This window comes from Leptonychotes weddellii, chromosome 2 (genome assembly GCF_054177405.1).
Source record: "Leptonychotes weddellii isolate Sample4059 chromosome 2, ASM5417740v2, whole genome shotgun sequence".
Taxonomy (NCBI): Eukaryota; Metazoa; Chordata; class Mammalia; order Carnivora; family Phocidae; genus Leptonychotes; species Leptonychotes weddellii.
In genome coordinates, this window is record NC_138370.1 from 87,252,719 (window position 1) to 87,272,285 (window position 19,567).

The 19,567-nt window shown below is 36.8% G+C and overlaps 2 protein-coding genes across 2 annotated transcripts in view; both read left to right on the forward strand.

The window, feature by feature from the left end:
- The window catches only part of TRPC3 (transient receptor potential cation channel subfamily C member 3), a 68,566-nt gene extending 65,606 nt beyond the window's left edge, over window positions 1–2,960 (forward strand). The window contains exon 12 of the mRNA XM_081811937.1: window positions 2,052–2,960. Within this exon, the coding sequence (XP_081668063.1) occupies window positions 2,052–2,194 (143 nt within the window). The 3' untranslated portion in view covers window positions 2,195–2,960. The remainder of the gene's footprint in view (window positions 1–2,051) is intronic.
- Window positions 2,961–10,600: 7,640 nt separating this feature from the next.
- The window catches only part of BBS7 (Bardet-Biedl syndrome 7), a 32,640-nt gene continuing 23,673 nt past the window's right edge, over window positions 10,601–19,567 (forward strand). Inside the window, exons 1-4 of the mRNA XM_081813122.1 lie at window positions 10,601–10,801; window positions 12,880–12,945; window positions 17,154–17,216; window positions 18,557–18,844. Coding sequence (XP_081669248.1) covers window positions 10,766–10,801; window positions 12,880–12,945; window positions 17,154–17,216; window positions 18,557–18,844 — 453 coding nt within the window. The 5' untranslated portion in view covers window positions 10,601–10,765. The remainder of the gene's footprint in view (window positions 10,802–12,879; window positions 12,946–17,153; window positions 17,217–18,556; window positions 18,845–19,567) is intronic.

The following is a 19,567-nucleotide window of genomic DNA, read 5'->3' on the forward strand; positions in this document are numbered from 1 at the left end:
GGAGTTCTGAACAAAGTTCTAGCTAAACTATCATACAGTTTAACATCCTCATTTAATAAATGAAGAAACTGAGGTCCAAGAGGTTGAGTAGTTTGTGTTTCCCATATTGGCAGATGACATATAACACTTAATGACTAGTCTCCCCATAACTCAAAAACAAGGAAGGAGGATATGGCACTAGGGAGGTGAAAGGGAATCTAGTGGGTTTGTAGTCCAAACGTGATATTCAATGGTGTGAGAATCCATTTATTTCACCACAGACCAGCCTCAGGATTTCAAATTAGATCATATTGCCAGATGGGAAAGGAAGAAGCACTTTTTTTTTTTGCCTAAAAAAAGGAATCTGCAAATGTTTTATGTGTATTTTTGAGGAATAGAGTTCCTTAACGTAAAAAGTTTCTGATATATATATATATATGAAAGAATGTAGAAATTATACTTTAAAGCATCATAAAGGTACCAGGTAATATCATGGAAGGTATGTTTTACATGTGATTCTTTTACAGAAAGCTTGTTAAAGTACCAATAATTTGAAGAATCATTTCTTAGATTCGAGATAAATTTCTTTCTTTTTTTTTTTAAGATTTTATTTATTTATTTGAGACAGAATGAGAGAGAGAGAGACAGCACATGAGAAGGGGGAGGGTCAGAGGGAGAAGCAGACTCCCTGCTGAGCAGGGAGCCCAATGCAGGACTCGATCCAGGGACTCCAGGATCATGACCTGAGCTGAAGGCAGTCACTTAACCAACTGAGTCACCCAGGCGCCCCAAGATAAATTTCTGCCCTAAAGTTCACCTTTCAATGTCAATGGCTTATCTACATTGCAGTCATTTGCAAGAGAATCCAGTTCTTAATTGAAAACTACATATGCTCAAAATATGCCAAGTTGAATTATGGGAATAGTTGTGTTTTTGTTTTTTTTTTTTAAGATTTTATTTATTTGACAGAGAGAGACACAGCGAGAGAGGGAACATAAGCAGGGGGAGTGGGAGAGGGAGAAGCAGGCTTCCTGCCAAGCAGGGAGCCCAATGTGGGACTCGATCCCAGGACCCTAGGATCATGACCTGAGCCGAAGGCAGACGCTTAACGACTGAGCCACCCAGGTGTCCCTAAGGAATAGTTGTGTTTTAATAGTGACAAGTCTCCTGTGGAGACTCTTATGTGTATACCCATTGCCAGTGGTATCACATTAAACTTAATTTCACCATTGTTTGTTACTTCCTTATACACTGGTTTTCTGTGTCCTACAAAATGTTCCTTGGCCCCAAGTTCATTGCCATTGCCTTCCTTAATAATCACTCCTACTTTTTTTTCTTCCCTTCCCTTACTTCAAACCTGACTTAAAATTTACTTGTTCCATGTCAGTATTTGCCTGTTAAACAGATTGAATCACCTTTAGTAAAGTTTCATCTTGCTAGGAGTCTCTTCCATTCTAGCAAAGGGAGATGATCCATGTAGGTTTTGACCCTTATGTCTGAGGGAACCAAAGGGACTCCCTATAGACAGAATGGGATACTCTGGCTGTAGATCAGTTAGCCGAAAAATCACCCTGTGTTAAGAGGTGATTAAGCCACAGAACAATACTTTAGCTGAATTTTGCTATTGAAAACGTAGCTGGACTATTTTTATAGATTTTTCAAAGGTCAATATATTTTTAAAGACTAATACTTCTTGGGATGCCTGGGTGGCTCAGTTAAGTGTCTACCTTCCTATCAGGTCATGATCCCAGAGTCCTGGGATGGAGTCCTGCATCCAGGTTCCTTGCTCAGCGGGGAGCCTGCTTCAGGATCTGCCTGCCACTCCCCCTGCTTGTGTTCTCTCCCGATCTCTCTGACAAATAAATTTAAAAAATCTAAAAAAAAAAAAAAAAATAGACTAATACTTCTTAAATATCCTGCAGGAAAAAATTTGATAAAACTACCTTGGACTTTATGAAGCAAATGTATTCGTATTATATGAATTTGTATGAATTTCACTCTTTGTTCTTTTCTAAATCCAAAGAGCAAATTACCAATGATATGTTTCTTTTTTTTAAATACAAATACTATAGGTGAATTAAAAGAAATCAAGCAAGATATCTCCAGCCTTCGTTATGAACTTTTGGAGGACAAGAGCCAAGCAACTGAGGAATTAGCTGTTCTGATTCATAAACTCAGTGAGAAACTGAATCCTAGCATGCTGAGATGCGAATGATTCAGTAACCTGGAATAATGGCTTTGATTATAGCACAAATGTGGGCAATAATATTTCTAAGTATGAAATACTTGAAAAACTATGGTGTAAATTTTTAGTGTTAACTACCTTTATCATGTGAATCTTTAAAACATAGGTCTTAATGATTTTACTGTTTTATCACATGAAAATGGTCTTCATTTTAATTGTCTGCCTTGACATTATAAACAATGACATGCCATTGTATTTAAAGGCCCAGTATTATTACATTACTGACATTTTTGTCCACTTTAGAATAAACTCTGTGTCTTTGCACTACCTATTTGCCTCCAAGAGACTGTAAGCTCCTTGGGGACAGGGACCATGTCTTATTCATCTTTGTGTCTCCAGCGTCTAGTACAGTGCCTGGTACATAGTAGGTGCTCAATAAATGTTGAAACCAACTAAATGGAACTGCCAACAAAATACAAATAAAAATAAAAAGGCCATCACTATGTAGCATTCCTTCCCTTGTCCAAGTGCTGAAGAGATTTTTTTTTTTTTAAATAGAAACTAAAGAAATTTTATAACCAGCCATGACTTGGTAAGATTTTCTTAGAATTTTTGGCATCACTCATGATCCTAGAACCTTTGAGCCCTGAATGAAGAATTTAACAATGAAATGGATTAATAGAAAATATAATTACATTACATATTTAAGTTTCATATAATTGTTCAACACAACACATTAAAGATTTTTCTAAAGTATATACAGTTTGCTTTCTGTCTTCAATTTTCATTTGTTGTTTTTCAGTAATGTGAATTTATTCAGTGGGGTAGTGAGTTTTTTTAAAGTTTGGGGCTATGCAGGGTTGCTATTCTGTGATAACCTTCTAATTTCTGCCTCTGGTGCTTTAATGCTAAAGAAAATATCAATAATTGACTTCTATCTTGCCCATTAGCTTAATTCTGAGTTTTAGAGGGTATGTGTATGGGAAGAACCAAGAAAGAGCAATGGCTGTCTACCTGGAAACACATATTCAAGCATCACCAGGTATGTTTCATTTCCCTTCGAGGCATCTCTTGCTATCATTACTTAGTGATTGACATCCTTTTTCTTATCAAAGCCTCTCAGTTTACACTTTTTACACAAAATGGGTGGTGATGACCTGTAATTGATTTATTCTATAACTGAGCTGGATACTGGTAGTATCCACACTACCTCATGACTTTAATAAGAAAGGGGATACAGACCAGTAATATCCCTCATCTCTTCACAAGACAATAAAGCACTCAAAGTATTTTTTTTTAACCAGCTGGGTTTTAATCTCTTGAAGAGTTGTGCTTATCATCTGGATTCTCTTCACTCTGTTTTTTGTCAGGTCTTACAGGAATACGATTTATGATCATAGCTCAAGGATAGTTTTATAGGTTCTAAAAACCAATTAAATACATGATACTTTGAAAATCATCAATATCACACAGGAAGGCTTTCTAGGCATGTAAACAAAAATGAACATTAAATGGTACTACAGAAAGCTCTTTAAAGATAATTTCTTAATTTCTACTTTTGGGGAGTTAAAACAGTTAAGGTAAGAAAAGACTATACAATTTTGCTACCACTGTAGAATATTTCATTGACTTTTGTGCTATGCTAATGGTATTTTGTCTGAAACATTTTTCAAACTTTATGTATTTTATGTTATACCTCAGAACTGAATAGAATATTGATTTTTTTCATGTTATATGTGACTATAGTTTATAATAAAACAGTAAAGACATGGAGTTTCCATAACAGACAGTACTTTCAGTCTTCTGGTATTGTCTCGGATTCCAAGAATAAAAGTTTTCGTCTATAGCTATGGAACAGCATATTTAGTAATATTCCTAATTGGAACTGGAAACATGTTGAATGAAAAAGTGTCAGATTCATCTGAGGACATCCAGCCTAGGATCCTTGGATCACGCATATATATCCTGTGAGAAAATACTTTTTTTTTTTTTTTTTTAGTCTATGCCTCACACAACTGTAGAGTTCTCAACATAAGTTTTTTTTTTCTTTATTAACTATACTTATGTAAAACTGGTATGTTTCTGTTATTTCATTTTTTTTCCTTCTTCATAGTTTCTAGGTTGTAGCCAAGAAGGAAGATGTGATGCCAAGGTGTGGTGGATACATTGATGCTGTTGTTGTCCTGCCTAGATCCTTTTTAATGGGCCAGTGCAGGAATCTCCCAGATTCTGTGAGTGTTGGCTCCTTAGCAGTTCCCAACTATCCCCTTCCCCAGGGAATTGCCCTCCACTGAAAGGAAGCAGCCTTGCCTTGGATGTTATGCCCCCTTTTCCCCATGCCAGTGACCAACTGACTGGGGTGGAAACAAAAAGGCTGGGCCCTTGTTTCAAGATAGGGCCAACATTTTGGTGTAGTTCATGCTCTAGAGCTCAGGGAGGGATTAGGCTCAGCCAGACACCAGTTGAGACCAAATCTGTGTTTGTCTTTTTTCTCTGTCTTACCACATTTCCATTCCTCCCTTTCTGCTGAGAACATTCCTTCAATAAATCACCACATACAAATCTTGTTAGGCTTTGTCCACAATGAGCTCATTCTAAGACCTGGGTATTACTGCGGCAATATAGGGGCCAGGTAAGGATTACTCTAGGTGACTGCTGTCAAAATTAATACTTCTTTGAGGTTAATGATATAGCTCTCGGTCAGCAAGTCCTTGCCCCACTCACCATTTTGACAGGGGCATTGGGCTTAAAAGCAACGCTCAAAGAAGTCAGTGGGGCAACTCGGGGAAGGGAACATTTTAACAGACCAAAAACAATTTGTTTAGCAAAGGACATTTAGGTATTTATGATTAATTAGAAAAGTATCAAAGTCCTCTATCTCTTTTTCAACTTCTCTGCTGTTCTTAGTTTTTCTTTGGTTATATGTAAAGGAAAGGAGGCAACTCTCAAATTGCTTCTTAGGCTTACTGTTTAAAAATTTTGACACTTTGTGTTTCTGTATTGAATTTATTGATGACCCTTGACTTAATGGACTTCATAATATGTTGAGAAGCTTAGAGTAATAGACTTGAAATAAAAGAGGGAACTAAGCAAAATAGTATCCAGTGTCTTCAGAGTTCTATGCACTATAAAAACCTAAAAATGACATATATTTTGTGATTATTAAAAGCAAATTTAGTACAACTTAGGATAACTCTTTTACCCAATCATGTCCAATATGTTTCATTTACCCAATCATATCCAATATATTTCAATTTCAAATATGTTAAGCCAAATGAAAGAAACTTTTGTAAATGGGAAGGTAAAGTGTCTTATGAATGACATCTAAAGAGAACTGAAGCCATATTGATCGTTAATTGCGTGCCCTGGGACAAATCTGGTTTCATACCTTGTTCAGTCAAACAGGGTTATGCTACAAGCAGGTTCTCAGTCTTTGGGTGTCACAGAGCTGTTTCATGGGATTGATATCATCATCCAAGCTAGTAATGATCTCTCTCCTCTTGTTTCTTTTTTTAAATCAATCTAAAAGGGTTATTTATTAATTTTTTTTTAAATAAGAGTTTGAGAGTTTCCAAATTGGTACCACATATTAGTGGAGACCAATGTATATACTCATGAGTCAGTCACTCAGTCAACCACCTCTAGCTGTGTGATGGTTTTAACTTTAATGCGGTTTAAATTGCTCTTATTCTTAGTCATAGTTGTTTAATTTATACTCATAATGATTGCTTTAAGACCACAACATAAGCTTTATAAGTTACTGAAGTGTATGATACTTCTGTAAATTTGTCTCAAGGTGACATTTATCACATCTGAGATATAATGATTTTTTGTTTTTGTTTTTGGATTTTTTTAATGTAGCCCACCAAGATGTCTCTAGTACCTTAAAATATGTTTGAAAAGAGAAATTATAGTGGCAATTTTGTCTAACTTGGCTTTTCATTTTTGTGAATAAAAACCCTGCTAATTATATAAGAAGTATTTAAAATTAGCCCTTTGAAGCCTTTGCCATTTAGAAACAAAACACAGTACTTAAAAAAAAAAATCACTTGCCTTTTCTACATGCAAAATGAAAGAATTCCAAGTATTGTATTATGCAAGCTCTTTTTATTTTTGATGCTATATCATAGCCTCATTTCAATGTTTTAAAAGAAATCTGATCTTCAAAATAAACTCTTTTTTTCTTTTATACAATTAGCTTAAAGTAAAATAAACAGTGGGCATCACTTGTTAAATGGAAAATAAGCATTGCCAGTATATGTTTTTATTACAGTTATTGTAAAGATTGCATGAAGATGAATTTTATAATGCTTTCTTAAATAATATAGCAACCTAAAATAAAATGCCTTTTCTTTAAAGTTACATTTTTACACAAACATTTTCCTTCTGTACAAAATTAATTACAAAATTGCACAATAAAAAATGAAATAATTATTAAAATTCTAAGGGCTTTGAAAGAGTATATACTACTATGAATGTGATTTGTGGATCCAAAAGGGAAAACACTGGACTAATGGTTTCCAAAATTTTGCCCAGCCCTGGAATACTTATTGAATTTCCCAGAGTAATTTTTAAAAAGATAATTCCTGCCCACTTCATCAGGTTTTCAATATTTTGATTTGTTTGTTATAATGCAAAAACAGCAATAATAGCTGTATTATTTTCCTTAAGTTGTTAACATGCAATGCCAGGACTTGAGAAGAGAAACAAGAGAATAGATAGTGGAAAGATTTGGTACCTACCATTTTGGATAACCCTTTTTCAGAAACTTGCAAACATAGGGACAGAAGAATGCTCATTTTGGGGACTACACAGCATTAAACACAGGAGTCTTAGAATCTCTTAATTTTTAATTTTATTTTATAACAATTTTATTTTTAAATTGCAACATTTTATTAAAAATGCTGGGCACCTGGGTGACTCAGTTGGTTAAGCATCTGCCTTTGGCCCAGGTCGTGATCCCAGGGTTCTGGGATCCACTCCTGCATCGGGCTCCTTGCTCAGTGGGGGAGACTGCTTCTCCCTCTCCCTCTGCCTGCTACTCCCCCTGCTTGTCTCTCTCTCATGATCACTCTGTCTCTCTCAAATAAATAAAATCTTAGAAAAATGCAAAAATCTTATGGAAAACACAAAACAAGATTATAATCCTTTAATCTATAACCAACTAAAAATTTTTGGATATATTTCATAACAAGTCAGTACAATACACTATTTTATATTCAATTTTTATTATTATCCTGAACACTTTCCACATTGCTATACAGCTTTCATTATTTTCACTTTCAGTGGCTGCGTAGTGGTCCATAAAGTGGATGCACCACTCCCTTTATATTGGATAGTTGGTCCTTATTTTAAATGGTTCCTCAGTTATGACTTCTTACTTTGCTTTGTTTTTGTAGATTAAATATTCAAAATTGGGGTTATGGGTTAAAAAATCATATATTTATAGGATTGGATATATATTGCTACATTGCTTTTGAAAGTGTTTTATTACCAGTTTAAAGCATCACAGTTGAGAACATGCTCTCTCTGCAACATACAGTGTTATCACTTAAATCTTTTTCTAATCTGAAAGGCAAAATAAAAAAGATACCTTGCTTTAATATTATTGATTAGAAATGAAGGTAATAGATTTCTATAAGTGTGTTCAGTAGCCACTTTCTTTGTGAAATATCTGTTCATATTTTTACCTATTTACTTATTGGAATCATAATATTTCCATTTTTATTAATTTGTATGAACTGTTTATAAATATATTAAGTTTATACATAGCCCCTAAATTTTTGTTTATATGTAAAATTTTTTGTTACATATTGAGATGTTTCTTTTTTATTTTTAATATGTTTTTTCTTTGTGGTTTTTTCTATTCCTCTTAAGATCAGACAAGTTCCCTTCTGTTATGGGCTGAATTGTGTCTCACTTAAATTCATATGTTGAAGTCCTAATCCCCAGTACCTCAGAATGCAACTAAATTTGGGGATAGGACCTCTAAAGAGGTAATTAAGTTAGAATGAGGTCATTAGGGTGGTCCTTAATCCAATGTGACTGGTTTCCTTATCAGAAGAGATTAGAACAGGGACTTGAAAAGAGGGAAGACCTCATGAAGACTCAAGGAAAAGACGGCCATCTACAAGCCAAGGTGAGATGCCTCAGAAGATTGGTTTGGTTTCCTGCTGACACTTTTTGATCTTGTACTCTTAACCTGTGAGACTTGTGAGAAAATAAATTTCTGTTGTTTAAAGCCATCCAGTTTGTGGTACTTTGTTTTGGGCGCCCTAGCTGACTAATACACCTTCCAATTGCCTAAATTCTATACAACTCTATGTTCTCCTATATCTCCTCTATGGCTTTTTTTTTTTTTTTTTGATAGAGAAATAGCGAGAACAGGAACACAAGCAGGGGGAATGGGAGAGGGAGAAGCAGGCTTCTTGCCAAGCAGGGAGCCCGATGTGGGACTTGATCCCAGGACCCTGGGATCATGACCTGAGCCGAAGGCAGACGCTTAACGACTGAGCCACCCAGGCGCCCGGCCTCCTCTATGGCTTTTTCAGTTTATGTCTGAATTTTATCTGTATTTTTGTGAAATCTAAATTGATGTGTGTTTCCCCCCAAATTTCTACACAGTTAACCCATCTTCAGGCACTGTTGCTACTTTAATATGGAGTTATTTTAGCCTCAGAAAAAGAATTGTCTGGAACATTCTGGTACCTAGTCAAAACCTTCTCAGATCCCTTGCAGGAAGTAATTTTTCTACCTAAGAAGCACCTCTTCTCAGGGTTTCAATTCTTGTTTCACAATCACTTATGAACTCTCCACTAGTAGTAGACCAAAGAAATCAGGAAAGGGGCTGTGTCTTACTCACCCGCATGGAGTATTTCTGTAGGCAGAGCACTGTGTGCATTAAGGAAGGATTGATGAAAGAATCAGGGAATGTGAGCTCTCAGTCAGACCTTGGGTCACTATAGGCCAGTGGTAGTCTGCAGGTCCCTCAGGCCTTTTCAGGGGGTCTGTGATTTTGAAACTATTTTCATTACACTAGGATGTTATCTGCTTTTTCCACTGTGTTGATATTTGCACTGGAACATAATAAAATTTAAAAAAAAAAACAAAAAACCTAAGAAATCACCTACAAAAAAAAAAACAGTGGTGGTTAATACTGCTGGTACTTAAGCATGAATCAAAGCAGTAGCTTTAAGCAGTAGTAATAGTTACTGCATTCCTCATGCCACATATTGGCAGGAAACACAATTCTGTATAAAAATGCTCTTTGTGAAGAGTAAAAGTTGTTAATTTTAAGTCTCAACTCTTGAATACGTTTCTTTTAAAATATTCTGTGTGATGAAATAGAAAGTACATAAAACATTTCTATTGAATACAGAAAGGTACTATCTCAAGGAAAAGCATTTGTGTGATTATTTGAGTTGCTAGCTGGAACATTTCTTTTTTAAAAGCACAACTGACAAAAACTATGATTATTCAGACTTGGATATTTGGTATACACTTTCTGGTGAATTCAAGACTGGAATCTATCATTTCAAGGAAAACAATTGACATTTGTTGCCAATGCTTAAAATTTGGCCTAAACACACATTAGAATATTGCAAAATTTGTATCCATGTCTGAGGTTGATAGCTCTCTAATACTTCAAAACTTTTCTGATGAAATCCACGGTAATATTAACATATAGGATTTCTTGGATGTTGTATAATGAAGACACATTCCACACTGCAATTAGCTTTCCAGAAACTACCACTTGTTGATTTTGGACCAGATTTTCTTCATATACTTAAAAGAAAAAAAAAAAACTATACCAACAGGTTGAATGCAGTAGTAGATCTGGGACTTGCCTATCTACTATTCAGGTGGACAGCAAATAGATTTGCAAATAACACCAGTCTTTTTACCTCTTTTTTTTCTTCGAAAATAAGTTATTTTCATTAAAATATTTAATACGGTTTGAAAATACATTTTAAAATTTCAGTTCTAATTTCTAACGTAAATATCAACAGATAACCCATATAAACAAAAGGTCTTTGGGGTCGTCCAAAATGGTTTGTAAGAGTTTTGTAAAGGGGTCGTAAGGCCAGAAGTTTGATAACCATTGTGGTAAGCTAACGCCTATAACTGTGGAACCTAATTCTTTGAAGGACCCTTTCCAGTGTCAGTAAAATAGTTCAGAATCTACACAGGTTTCACATCGCGGGTCTACACCAAGAAGGACTTAGAAGTGCAGCTCTGGAGGGCGGTGGGGGCGGGGCCAATGGGGCGTTTCCACTCTCCGGGGAAACCACCTTTCTCGGGTCTCCAGGATCTCGTCCTCCTTTCCTCTCTGCCTCTGATTGGAGGCAGGTTAAGTCCGTGGGCGGTCCTTCGGGAGAGGGGCGGGGCTTCGTCTTGGCGAGGGCAGTCCTCTTCGCGTGAACGTATTGACGTCACGCGGACGCCGCTGTCCTGACGCCTTGCCTTTGCATGTAGTACTGAGGCTGCTGGGGTTGTTCTTTCGAGGGGACGCGAGCGGTACCCCTTCAGAGGCCTGGGCTGTGGCAGCCTCTGTCACTCCTGTGCGGTCCCGGCGCTGCGCAGCGCGTTGGTGCCACCGTCATGGATCTAAATTTAAACCGAGCGGATTATTTACAGGTAAACCTGAGGGGATAAAACGGGAGCCGCGCGGGGCAAGCCCCGCTCCCCGAGAGGATTTTGTCCTTCCACTGACGTCTGTCGCGGTCGCCCGGAGCGGGTGCTGTGGCGAGGATGCTGCGGGGCTGGGTGCTGCGCTCGCGTAGTCCCGGTCACGGGCAACTCCTGCTTGTCCTTGGGGGTCCGCCGGGACTTGTAAAGAAGCGACACATGGTCCCGCGTTGCTGGCGCCTGCCTGGTCCTAAAGATGCCTAGAAAGAACTGACGTGATCCCGGATAACTCCCCGGGGCCCTTCTTCTCCCAGGCTGCAGCTACCTGTTGGCCTGTAACTCCAGAATCTCCATCTCTACCCAGCCCCTTCTCCCGAACACCAGACCCTTCTTACTGTGAGCTGGACTTCACCAGCCAGATCACCATAAAAACGACAACTGCTTATTGTGCATGCAATTTATTCTAAGAGCTTAACATACATTGCTATTTAATCTTCATAAAAATTCTCGAAGTAGGTAATGTTACAGATGGGGATCCAGGGACTCAGATAGAGCAATTTGCTTAACAGAGAAAAAGGATGGAGTTCCTATGTGAAACAAAGTCTCTGACTCCAGAGCTGGTGTTCTGTTACACCATCCTGCCTCTCATTATTTAAGCTCTAGACATTCTGTCCCTCTTTTCCATCTTCTTTTTCAGTAATCCTATTTTGACTAATGGTGCAAAAGTTTGCCCCGTCAGTTTACCTGGAAGTTATGCTAGGTACTTTCCACCTTAATATCTTCCATATTGAACTGGTCACTACATTTTGCTACTGCTTTTATCTCCTAAATATCTCTTGATTCTGTCCCATTGTTGCCATCTCCATTACCCCAGTTCAGGTTCTCATCTTCTTAATTGGGCTCCTAGCCACCAGCTTCATCTCCCTCTGAGCCATCCTTCACATCACTTGTTAGAGTGATGTTTCACAAATGCAAATCTAAACAGATTACTTTAAACTTTAATACTACTCCTTAGAATATGGAATAAAGTTGTAGTTCTACATTATCTGTAAATCTTTTCATGATCTGTTTTTTCCAACTTCTCCCCCGTTGGTCCCATCCACCCAGCCTCCTATCCTAACTGTGCACCACTAGTGATAGTTCCCTGTTGAACAGGCCATGCTGTTTTCATCTTCCATATCTTCTGTAAAATAATCTTCATCATCAGATTGGGTGTCATTGCCATTAGCGTGTTTGGTATTTTAGCAAAAATCTTCTGTGTTGCATTTTAAATAATTGTAATCTATTTCCAAAGATTTTTAATCACTTTACAAAAACTTTTTAACAACTATATGACAATTGTAGGTATGAAGTTTTTTATGAAGTCTTCTAGAAATATTTGTTTGTAAAGTGTTTTTCCACTATGGACGCTTGGGTGGCTCAGTCATTTAAGCATCTGTCTTTGGCTCAGGTCATGATCCCAGGGTCCTGGGATCCAGTCCTGCATCTGGCTCCTTGCTCAGTGAGGAGCCTGCTTCTCTCTCTGCCTGCCACTCCCCCTGCTTGTGTGCGCACTCTCTCTCTTTCTGACAAATAAATAAATAAAATCTTTAAAAAAAAGTGTTTTGCCACTAATGTCGCATTATTTTTGGCTTGACAACTTTATAGCATAAATTTTAGTATTTTTGGGTGTCCTATATTTTGACTTTTGTGGCATATTTCATTAGAAAATAAGTTCATCACTGATCATAATTATTTCGTATCACCAATTGCAATAAAAAATAAGTCTCACTATGATCTGAATCTGTAGGTCCTTTTATTTTTATTTATTTATTTTTTAAAGATTTTATTTATTTGATAGAGAGAGACACAGTGAGAGAAGGAACACAAGCAGGGGGAGTGAGAGAGGGAGAAGCAGGCTTCCCGCCGAGCAGGGAGCCCGATGCGGGGCTCGATCCCAGGATTCCGGGATCGTGACCTGAGCTGAAGGCAGACACTTAATGACTGAGCCACCCAGGCGCCCCTGCAGGTCCTTTTAATCTCAGATGTAATCATTTCAAGTTAGTGTGTCAGAAAACATTCACTAGGTGACTGGTGTGTTTCCTTAGGTGGGCGTGACCTCTCAGAAGACTATGAAGCTACTTCCTGCCTCAAGACATAGAACTACACAAAAGGTACTGTAGAGATACTGGTTTCTCCCTATCGCTTTAGCTCTGACAGAAGAGAGGTTTATATTTCTTTATTGGTAAGTTACTCTTTAATGTTAAAATGTAAATAAATTTCTTTTAATTTGAACAGAGGTTGGAATACCAAGGGATATTTATAGACAGTAATTTTCTTGGATGTTATAATTTTTATGTACAATCTGTAAAGGATAAGCAAACTTGTTGAAAAACATATTCCAGGGGTGCCTGGGTGGCTCAGTTGGTTAAGCGACTGCCTTCGGCTCAGGTCATGATCCTGGAGTCCCTGGATCGAGTCCCACATCGGGCTCCCTGCTCGGTGGGGAGTCTGCTTCTCCCTCTGACCCTCCCCCCTCTCATGTGCTCTCTCTCTCATTCTCTCTCTGTCAAATAAATAAATAAAATCTTAAAAAAAAAAAATTCCATTTTCCTGTTAATAATTTACTCAATGTGTACTTGTGTGTACCAGGTTGTGTATATGAAAAAGAAACATAAAGCACAATAGGATATAGAGAAAATTCTTGTTAAACTTTATCATATTTGTAAGAATAAATTAAATATTGAGGTGCCTTGGTGGCTCAGTCAGTTAAGTGTCAAACTCTTAGTTTTGGCTCAGTTCATGATCTCAGGGTCCTGAGATCGAGCCTGGCATCGGCTCCATGTTCATTTCGGAATCTGCTTGTCCCTCTCCCTCTGATTCCTCCTCTGCCCCGCTCTCTCTTTCTGATAAATAAAAATAAAATTTTTTTATAAGTATTTAAGTATTTTGATATTGAACTTTCTATTTAGCTAATATTATTTTTATAGAAATATTGATCCTATGATTTATATAAGCCAATTATACTTTCCTAGTAGAATAGTAAGATATTTTAATAGCTGCCAAATAAATACACTATCCTGATGTAATAACATTTTATTAAGATAAATCAACAGATTTCTGATTGTCATTTGTATTTGGTCTATTAGATAAGAACTTCTCAAATTCTTTTTGGTCTCAGCACCCTTTTACACTCTGAAATTATGTAGGATCCCAAAGAACTTTTGTTTATTTGGGTTATATCTATGAATATTATTATATTAAGATTAAAGCTGAGAAATGTCTAAAATATTTATTATTTTATTTTTTAAAATAATAAACCCATTACATTTACATAAATAACATTTTAATGAAAAATAACTGTATTTTCATAAACAAAAAGAATTTAGTGAGAATAGTGGCATTGTATTACACCTTTGTCAATTCTTCAGTCTGGCACAGACAAAGGTACCTGGCTGCTCATGTCTGTTTCCTACAGTCTATTGTGATATATTGTTTGGTTGAAGTATACAAAGAAAACCCACCTCACACAGACACACAGTTGAAAATAGGAGTTATTTAAAAGCTTTTCCAGATAATTATGGCTCTTCATACACGATCTGACACATATACTTGACAAGTAGTAGTTTCTTAAGTATTAGTTGCAATGTGGAATATGAAACCATATTGATTAGCTTTTCATACTTTGGTACATTAAAAACCATTTGTACTTTGAATGGATCTTTTACTCATGCATGGTTTTATAGCATCTTGTAATGGTCTTTTGAGATTATTAGTTCATTGAGTTATACAGATCTCCCAAAGGTTGAATGTTCAGAAAAGTTGTTAAATATGGCATAGCTAGCTGTCCAGCTCCCAGTGGCAGATACAAGTCTCCCAGAGTACTTATTTTCACGTGAAAGCTCAAATTTTATCATTGGGAGCAAACACTCTCAATTATTTTCCTTTAAAATGACAAGCTCACTTCCTTCAGTTTTATAAAAAAAAATGTCTACAAATACCCTAGTGTTAATAACAATTTGTTATTAACCATTGTTAATAGTTGACAGTTGTTTTTTTCATTCTTAAAATTGTTTCTTGGGGTGCCTAGTGGTGCAGTCAGCTAAGCTCTGACTCTTGATTTCAGCTCAGATCTGATCTTAGGGTTATGAGATCGATTGAGCCCACATCCAACTCAGTGCGCAAGGCAGTGTCTGCTTGAGTTTCTCTCTCCCTCTGCTTCTGCCCCTCCCCCGCCCCACCGATTTTTCTCTCTCTCTAAAATAAAATAAATCTTTAAAAATAATTGTGTTTCTTAAAAAAACTGGGTAGTTCAGCTTGTGACTGAAACAATTATATAAGTGCTTTTTGGTTTGCAGCAAGAGTGTTTTATGCATATTTTCTTTTTTAAAGATCCATCCATCTATTTTATTTATTTTTTTTCTAAAGATTTTATTTATTTGAGAGAGATCACAAGTGGGGTAAGGGACAGAGGGAGAAGCAGACTCAGTGGGATGAGGTGCAGAGAGAGAGGGAGAAGCAGACTCTACGCTGAGCAGGGAGCCCAGTGCGGGACTTGATCCCAGGACTCCGGGATTATGACCTGAGCTGAAGGAAGACGCTTTAACCAACTGAGCCACCCAGGTGCTGCGACCATCCATCTATTTTAGAGAGCAGGCTGCAGAGAGAATCTTAAGCAGACTCCACAATGAGCACCAGCCCAGCTTGGGGCTAGATCTCAGGACCCTGAGATCACGACCTGAGCCTAAACCAAGAGTCCGACGCTCAACAGACTGTACCACCCAGGCACCCCAATTTTATGCATATTTTCTATTTTCCCACAGTAAATATTAAAAAGAGATGACTCAAGGGTCAAAATTTAACAAGATTAATAATTTTTATTGCTTCATCCAGAACACTGTCACATGAAGTTGGATTTTTTTTTTCTTTACTCTGAAGTGGTGATGAAGATTACAGTGACCACTGGTCTGGTTTATTGTTGTTTTGATTCTTGCCGGACACTAGCAATTTTATCCACCATTGCTTTTGTGCCATCATTGTAAATATCAACCTAGTGAAAAAAGAAAGACTTACTGAGAAAAATAGTTTTCACGTGGCAGATTCCCTAAAAAGTTCTTGTTGACCCCAGGAGTCCAGGAATCACACTTTGGGAATCCCTGAAATAGATTATTGTTTTTAAAAATTACTGGAGTAGTGTACTGTTCTTATGTATTTTTTCATCTGAATAGAAATCTGCCAATATCAAAGATCTATAAATCTCCTGAAAATGTGTGCATAATTATTTGTGAATGTTCATTGTTCTGGGGAGAAAGTCCATAGCTTTCATCAAATGCACAAAAGGGTTTGCTGTCTCCCTACCCCAAAGTTAAGAATCAGGGGCCTTGGGGCCCTGGATGGCTCAGTCGGTTAAGTGTCTGCCTTCAGCTCAGGTCGTGATCCCAGGGTCCTGGGATCGAATCCCACGTTGTGCTCCCTGCTGTACAGGGAGCCTGCTTTTCCCGCTGCCTCTGCCTCTCTGTCTCTGTCTCTCATGAATGAATAAATAAAATCTTTAAAAAAATTAAAAAAAAAATCGGGTGCCTAAGAATGTGCTCTGCAACGTAAAGTTTTTGGTATTTGAGACTTATTTTATTTATGTCCTAATACATGGTCAATTTTCTGATGTTCCTGTGTGCTTGAAAAGAACATTTATAATTTAATTCTTAGGATGAATGATTACTTATTTATGCATGTGTGCGCACACACACACCCTATATATATGTACATGCATATATACATATGTGCATATATATTAGATCAAAGGTAATTGTTTTTCTAATCTATATCCTTATCTTTTGTCTGCTTGATTATCAATTCCTGAGAAAGAAGTGTTGAAATCTCCCTCTGCATTTATTTCAAAATAATCCATTGGTTACATGTTGATAATTGTTGAAGCTAAGTGATGGATACATGGGAATTCATTATAATATTCTGTCTACTTTGGTATATGTTAAAATTTTTCTATTACAAAGGTTTTAAAAATATCAAAGAGGTCAGTCATAACTGTAATTGATAATCTGTTTTGAAAGTTAATCTTAACATGTTCTTATGTTCCAGTTGAGAAAAAAAATTACCTCCCTGACATTTCTATCTCTGTTCTCTTGTTCTGTTTACATTGTAGGAACAAAATATATGGCCCACTACTTGCATAATGACTCTCTGTACCTCCTCTTTGCCCTTTTCTTGTAATTTCTTGGAGTATTAGTTTGTGTGGGGGTACTTTCCTAGATTTTCTGATCTCTACATTTAAAGTCATAATTTATATATTGAGATTCTTGTTTCCCCCATATAAGTTAAAAGGGCATAATAATAGTAATTTTAGATTCTCTTCAATCTATTGTAGGTGGTTATTGGAGATCACGATGGGGTAGTTATGTGCTTTGGCATGAAAAAAGGAGAAGCAGTGGTATGTATAGCTTTTTTTTTTTTTTTTTGAGAAAAACAGATTTTCTAAAAGAGAAATACACTATTTATTGAATACTCTTAGGTTAAAATTGTCCTAAAAGCAATGAAAAATGCATTGTGAGGGAAGTAGTTACATGGAGTATGAGGCTACAGGCAACACAAGAGTCATATGCTAGCTAGCTGTGGAACAGATTACTTCAAACTTCAGGGTTTAAAATAACTCACATTTATTATCTCACAGTTTCTGAGTGTCAGGAGTCTGAGCTCGGTGTCTCGTATGGCTGCAGTGCCAGGCTGGGGTCCTATTCCAAGCTCACATGACATGATTCAGATTCTTCCTGTTGTAGAACTGAGGTCCCCACTTTATTGCTGTCTGTACACCAGGGCCTGCTCTCATCGTCTTGAGGTCCCCACAATTCCTTACCCTGTGGTCCTCTCACAGGCTCACTCCTAACATGGTGACCTACTTCTTCAGGCCAGCAGGAAAATCTGTCCAGCCAGCTAAAGTGGAGTCTTAATGTAACATAATGTAACATGGAAGTGACTATCCCATCACCTTTGCCACTTAATGTAAGCTGATCAAGGATGTGATTGTATATTATTATATTCACAAAATCATAGTTTACAAGCAATGGGTCTGAGCTGTGAACACTTATATTAACTATGAAGAATTTATAAAAAGATGAATAGTTAAAAACTGTCAGAAGCCCAGTGTTTCCGTTATTCATATATCCTCCCAGATACTTTATTCTCTGTATAAAGTCATTGGAGGGGAGGGAAAGAAACTGGTGCCAATAATAAAATGGAAAATAACCAGGAAAAAATTAATGATATAAATGTTGTATCCAATTAGATACTAAGTTATACATTTGGGTTTTCAGTAAATTTTATAGCCTTTTATTTATAGTACTAAAATTCGTGGAAATTATAAAAGATACAGGAGACTTTAGTTTTAAAAAGATGATTAAAATGCAAAAACATGTCCATTGGAGCCAGTGAGGGAATCTTACTTAGTAGAGTTGGGGTTGGGCCTGAGATTCTGCATTTTAATAAGGTTACTCATACTGATGCCACTGCTTAATGAACTGTACTTTGAGATGCAGAAGTTTAGATTTTAATGATGTGGCTGAAATGTGTGGCAATAAATATTCCAAATTTGGAAGATTTTTAGCCAAAAACCTTGAAGACACACTAAAGTAAATACATTAGTATCCATAAAGATGTTTCTAAAGTGGAACTATAATATTTTGTGTGTTTGAAATCATAGCATTTTTTTTTCAGTAAAGGAAAATGTTTACAGTAAATTTGTGTACTTAATTTTTTCCCCAATAATTTTTGCAGGCAGTGTTCAAGACTTTACCGGGGCAGAAGATTGCAAGATTGGAGCTAGGAGGGGTTCTTAACACACCCCAGGAGAAAATTTTTATTGCTGCAGGATCTGAGATTAGAGGCTTCACAAAGAGAGGAAAACAGTTCCTCTCTTTTGAAACCAACCTCACTGAAAGCATTAAAGCTATGTATGTTTATCCTTTTTTTATTTTTACATATCCATTTATAATATTTTGGATAGGTGACAAACATCAGATTGAGTATCATATCTTAATAGGTTTCCTGGGAAATAAAATTGACTAAAGGTACTTTATTAGTCAGAAATTAATTAACATAGAATCAGTACAAAATTAGTTGGTTGTCGAAATGTTGTTTTCTTTTTAAGATCCTTATAGTATTTATACATTTATTTATTTATTTATTTATTTATTTTAAAGATTCTATTTATTTATTTAACAGACAGAGAGACACAGCAAGAGAGGGAACACAAGCAGGGGGAGTGGGAGAGGGAGAAGCAGGCTTCCTGCGGAGCGGGGTGCCCGATGCAGGGCTCGATCCCAGGACCCTGGGATCATGACCTGAGCCGAAGGCAGATGCCCAACGACTGAGCCACCCAGGCGCCCCTATACGTTCATTTTTTGACTAAATGGTTCAGCTGATTCATGATCAAGGTATAAAAGAAAAAAGTAAAAGAAATCTAGAGATACTTAGGTTTCTGTTCCTTTGCTGTCTCTGCTTATTTTGGTTGTGAGGTAGCATCATTTGTCAAAAAGCTGGCTATCAAAGTTGGTAACTACCAATAGGCTATAATTTCAGGTAAATAAAGTAAGATTCTGAGTAAAAAAATAACTCCCTTAATGGCTTCCTGATTTGTGAGATTTTGCAAGTAAAATTTTAGTTTTTTGAATAATGGGAACTAGAAGGGTTTTATTTATTTATTTTTTTAATTTTTTTTTTATTCTTATGTTAATCCCCATACATTACATCATTAGTTTTAGATGAAGTGTTCCATGATTCATTGTT